The 5,813-nt window shown below is 46.5% G+C and overlaps 1 protein-coding gene across 1 annotated transcript in view; it reads right to left on the reverse strand.

The window, feature by feature from the left end:
- Positions 1–4,807: 4,807 nt before the first annotated feature.
- Positions 4,808–5,813, reverse strand: part of RPSA (ribosomal protein SA) — a gene marked incomplete in the record, with an annotated part of 5,016 nt that continues 4,010 nt past the window's right edge. The window contains 3 exon segments of the mRNA NM_001304869.1: positions 4,808–4,922; positions 5,133–5,298; positions 5,390–5,518. Of these exon segments, the coding sequence (NP_001291798.1) occupies positions 4,828–4,922; positions 5,133–5,298; positions 5,390–5,518 (390 nt within the window).

The following is a 5,813-nucleotide window of genomic DNA, read 5'->3' on the forward strand; positions in this document are numbered from 1 at the left end:
TGTGGGGAAATTTGGGTGCACCAGGATCTATCAAAAATGTTCAAAGTAGTTCTGTTGATAATGGTCAGAACATGGAAACAACCCAAATGGCCATTGCAGGATACTGATGTCATGGATGATTCTGCAGGAACATAGCAACTGGGATGAAAAGCACAACGCACAACATGGAAGGCAAGAAGTAAATCACACAAGGGGTTCCTGGGTGGCTCAGTCAGTTAAGCATCCGACTCTTGATTTTGGCTAAGGTCATGATCTCAGGGTTGTGAGATCAAGCACCAAGCTGGGCTCCACACTGGTCGTGGAGCCTGCTTAAGATTCTCTTTCTCCCAGGGCGCCTGGGTGGCTCAGTCATTAAGTGTGTGCCTTTGGCTCGGGTCATGATCCCAGGGTCCTGGGACCGAGCCCTGCGTCAGGCTCCCTGCTCAGCGGGAAGCCTGCTTCTCCCTCTCCCACTCCCCCTGCTTGTGTTCCCTCTCTCGCTGTCTCTCAAAATAAATAAAATCTTTAAAAAAAAAAAAAGATTCTCTCTCTCCCTCCCCCTCTGCCCTCCCCCCAAAAAACTTAAAATTAAAAAAAGCAAATGACACCAAAAAATATGCTGATTTCATTTATAGGAAACTCAAATCAGGGAAACTAAGTTCTTGACTGAAAGGGCACACTTAGGTATCTAACAATCAAGTGAACCAAGAGATTGCAGAAGAGGAGCTCTGTGACTTCAGGGGACAAGTAAGGAACAGGAAGCTCACATGGCAACCTTCTCAGATTCTGGCAGCTTTCTATGTCAAAACCCATGTAATGATTACAGAGGCTTTCATTTGATTCTTATTTTTCTAGAATATGCAAATATATCTTTTGTAGTCATCTGCATGCATGATGCATTTTACAATTAAAAATTCTTTTTAAATTATGCACTAACAAAAGACAGTGTGATACATAGAATGAGTGTTTGCTACATGTTGGGATCCAGGCTAATTGCTGTGCACAACAATCTCTGAATCACAGCCCCATGATTATCCACATGCTGGGGCCACTTGGGCCACTGGGAGACATCTCTTGCCCAGAGCCACACGTAAGGAAGGAGCTAGGCAGGGCTTTCTTGCATTACCTCAGCAGAGCGGGCTTTGGAATCAGCTATGCTTATCTGTGTCACTCATAGCACATGATGTCCAGGGTAATGCAACAGCCAGAGGCCCTTCACAGATCACCTTGGTGCGAGGCCATGGCCCAGACCAGACCTAGTCTCACCCACCCACTCACCAGAAGACCTCAACCCAAGCCAACCCCGGAGAGTGCAGCATGTCCCTGAAACACCTTGTGAGACTGCCACTTTGATGTCCGGGAGCAGACTGTAACACCCTAGGGAAGTTTTAGAGCAGGTGATGCAGCTGCCTGTGAAATGAGCTCTGTGCTGCCAAATAACGTGTAAAAGTGGGCACCTCAAGCCTTGTTGGGAGCCTGAGGCTTGCCAGATGGAATATAACCCTCCAGCTCTTTCTTAAATGCTCTGTAAATCTCTACAACTTACTTTTTTTTTTTTAAGATTTTATTTATTTTTTTGACAGAGATACNTTTTAGAGCAGGTGATGCAGCTGCCTGTGAAATGAGCTCTGTGCTGCCAAATAACGTGTAAAAGTGGGCACCTCAAGCCTTGTTGGGAGCCTGAGGCTTGCCAGATGGAATATAACCCTCCAGCTTTCTTAAATGCTCTGTAAATCTCTACAACTTACTTTTTTTAATTTTATTTTTTAAAGATTTTATGTATTTATTTGACAGAGACAGCAGGAGAGGGAACACAAGCAGAGGGAGTGGGAGAGGAAGAAGCAGGCTCATAGCAGAGGAGCCTGATGTGCGGCTCGATCCCAAAACGCCGGGATCACGCCCTGAGCCAAAGGCAGACGCTTAACGACTGCGCCACCCAGGTGCCCTATACAACCTACTTTATTATTTAATAAAGATTTTGTCAGAGAGAGAGGGAAAGAGAGCATACAAGCGGGGGGAGGGGCGGGGGGAGAGAGAATCTCAAGCTGGTNTCGATCCCAGAATGCCGGGATCACGCCCTGAGCCGAAGGCAGACGCTTAACGACTGCGCCACCCAGGTGCCCTATACAACCTACTTTTTAATAAAGATTTTGTCAGAGAGAGAGGGAAAGAGAGAGAGCATACAAGCGGGGGGAGGGGCGGGGGGAGAGAGAATCTCAAGCCGGTCNAGAATCTCAAGCTGGTCCGTGCCCAGCATGCAGCCCAATGCAGGGCTCAATCTCACAACCCTGAGATCGTGAACTGAGCCGAAAGCAAGAGTTGGGTGCTTAACTGACTGAGCCACTCAGGCGCCCCTAGGATTTATTCTTAACCACTTTCTCTGTTCAGAGTACTCACTCACTAGTATCTACCAAGTGTCAAGTTCCGTGTTAGGCTGAATTCAGTGGGGATGCTGATTTGCCTTTGTACTGGGATGTAGTAAGAAACGTGTTCTATGGAAGCCCCCAAAGTATTTAGGAAAGCAAAGGAGAAAAGGGGGAACCCTACAAAACCTATGGATGGAATTCAGTTTCTGTAAGTTTGTAAGACAAAACCCAAGCGCATCAAGAGCTAGAAGCTGCGATAAGAAAAAGAAAAATCTTAAGCTGGAGGTTTCTTCTCACGCTAAGTATTGTTTCCACAATAAAGAAAAAGTCATAAGCCATGTATTATTCACAGCAGTTTCCAAGATCAGGCGGGGTAAGAGAAGTGAATGAGTTACTATGTCCGGGAAGACTGTGCTAGTGTGAAGAGATGGAGAAGTGCCAAAAAAAGAGGTCCATTTGGCCAAATCAAACGCAGGGCAGGGGAGGGAGGGAAGCTCCTCCTCACTCCAGCAGTCCCCAGGAAGACTCAAGGCCGCTGACACCCATGGGGTAAAGCTGCCAGTGGCAGGTTGCAGGGTGAACACCTGGAGGCAGAGATTAATGTCACTTAGATTCAGCAGCGCTTAAGGACTAACCATTAGGTAGGCACCATCGAGCTGAAAAAAAAAAAAAGTTTGGACTGGTTTAAAATGTCTATTCCAGTTTGTGCTGGCTTAAAGGCACTGGCTCTGCAGCCATGGGATAGCTACGTTGTCCTAGAGTGGGGTGACTTAGGTCTGGGCCACTTTGTGGTCCTGGGTTGGAGCAGAAATCTCAGCAGCTGTTGACACGAGAACAGGACTGAATTCTCCTGGATGCAGAGGGAGTGAGGCCCTGGGCAAGCTAAACCCAGGTGGGTAAGATCTCTGAGAAACTCCACCTAGATCCCTTGGCTGCATCATGCTGGGTATAAACCAACTGTGCCAGGTTAGGCCAGGCTCATGGTCCTTTAACTCTGGACTTAAGTTTAGGAACTTAGGTCTAGGGGGGGAAAAGCCTGTTTGTGGGAACTACTGTGGGAATACCACGAGACAAGTGCCCGAGCAAGGGGCAAAATACAGCAAGGGCTCTAGGTTGGAAGACCTGGCCACTAGCACACAGATTGGGAGCAGGGGTGGGGGTTGGGCCAGCAGTTGCCACATGGGAGTCAGCCTTTGATACCATTATTTTCCAGAATATAGATTTTAAGTTGCCACGAAAACGCCAGTTTTCCTATTCCTTGTTCCCTGAACAGCCCCCTCTACCCCAAAACAGGCTAATAGTTCTACACCTCTCCCCTACTCCCAATTTTCTTTCTGGGCCTTCTGCACCTGCCCTCCCTCCAGCCATCCTGATTCCAGGAATTAACTGGTGTTGCCATTTGCAGCACTACAAAGTGCTATGAGTTCGAGGCCTAAGCACATTGGAGCTTTGCCGTTTTATGGTAGAGGCACCCAAATTTGTTTGGCAGAGTACAGAATCCCCAAGAAACCAATGATGCTTGAGCTATGGGGTCCCTTCACTGCCCTTGCACTATTGGAAGGGGCCCTAGTAATCAGGTCACACAGATATTTATAGGTCTTCCAAGAGGGGGGGTGAATCAATGTAACTCATTCAGGTTCCTCAAAACCTGGGTCCACCTTATTTCTCCAATTTTTAATGGGTCAAATGTTGTGAAATGACAAGGAGTGTGCTGCATTTTAAATGGAATGGAATATACACAGAAAATGGCAGATATGGAGAGCACAACATAATGACCTTTTTATACACCTGTACAACCCTCCCAGAACCGGCAGGCAAGCTGAGCTGGTGACAAGCTGGGTCCCCTCCAGTGGTTCCAGAGTAGAAAAGACCGCATCCCACCTTTGCCCTAGGCAGCTTTTCAAATACCAGAGGTTACTTAAGGATTGGTCACATGACTGGCATACAGCAAGGCTGTCACTGAAAAGCAATTTACTCCAACTGGCTCTATATAATTTATCAGGGCAGATGGCAATAAGAGAGTAACAGGTCTGACCTCGGAAAAACTATTCCCAGGGTTACCACCTATTTACAATTATTTAAATCTATTTTTTTGAGAGAGTACACGAGTAGGGGTGGGGGGTGGGGAGGGAGAATCTTAAGTAGGCTCCACACTCATGGGGCTCTCATGCCATAACCCTGACATCATGACCCGAGCTGAAATCAAGAGTGGGACACAACAGACTGAGCCACCCAAGTGTCCCTAAATCTATTTTCAGAATAGCTGTTCCTTACACAAAAGGGAAGTGAAGGGAAACTCTCAAGTCAGAAGCACTTTTATCTAAAGGGGGCTTTAGAAGTAAAACTGAAGTCAGGTCATGAAATAATCCCAGGCATTTCTTGATCTGGAATGCAAAATAAACAGAAATGGACACGACTTTTACAAACTGTTTATTTTCCATCAACCTTATTCCCATTTTGTTTGCCTTTGTGGAAGAGCAGCTTAAGACCACTCAGTGGTTGTTCCTACCCATTCAGTGGCCTGAGCAGTAGGAGCTGCAGACCAGTCTTCAGTGGCCGGCTGGGCGCTCCAGTCTTCTGTTAAGGAAACACCAAAAAAACAGTCAGCCCCACTCCCACCAACACTATGCCTTGATTTCTACCAAATACACATTTCAAAGGACAAACACCCAAGGCCAGACACTTCAAAATCACTGAATTCAATCATCAAAACATTAGCACAGCTACAGCGATCCTTTAAAAGATTAAGAATACCAAAAATCCAAACTGATGTATCACGACACATACCAGTCGGGAACTGCTGAATCGGCACAGAGGGCACCTGCACGCCTTCAGACCAGTCTGCGACTTCAGGCTGAGTAGCAGTGAACTCAGGAGCTGGAGCTGTCCATTCACCCTGAAATTCCTCCTTGGTCACAGCCTTTTCAGCAGCGGCCTGCTCTTCCTTTTCAATCTGATTAAAGAAAAAAAAATTATAGAAACAAATTTTATTTCAAAGAAGCAGACCAAGATGTCTAATTTGCTTCGTTGTGGAGGAAGCTTACCTCTTCAGGATCTCTGTAGAAGTAGAGATCAGGCATGACCTCCCATGGGTGTTCACGGGAAATGGTGCCACGCATGCGCAGAACTTCCCTGGCCAGCATCCACCACATCAGACCCACTGAGTGAGCTCCCTGCAAGAGCACCAGGTTAAGAAGTGACACTTGAGTCAACCCCCAACAGCATGCATTCCATCTATCTGTCCCATCTAGACCCCTGGTACCAACAAAATAGACCTGTCTTAGTTAAGTGCTTATTTTTAACAAGGAGTATTCTATGTATATTAGTGTCTCAACCTTGACTGCCACTGGACCCATGGAATTAAAAAAAAACAAAACTTCAAGACTCCACCCTAGGCAATGAAACAAAATACCTGGAACTGGTATTACAACATCTCTCTGGGTGATTATTCGATGGAACCAGGTATTT

The sequence above is a fragment of the Ailuropoda melanoleuca genome, chromosome 6 (assembly GCF_002007445.2).
Source record: "Ailuropoda melanoleuca isolate Jingjing chromosome 6, ASM200744v2, whole genome shotgun sequence".
Lineage (NCBI taxonomy): Eukaryota > Metazoa > Chordata > Mammalia > Carnivora > Ursidae > Ailuropoda > Ailuropoda melanoleuca.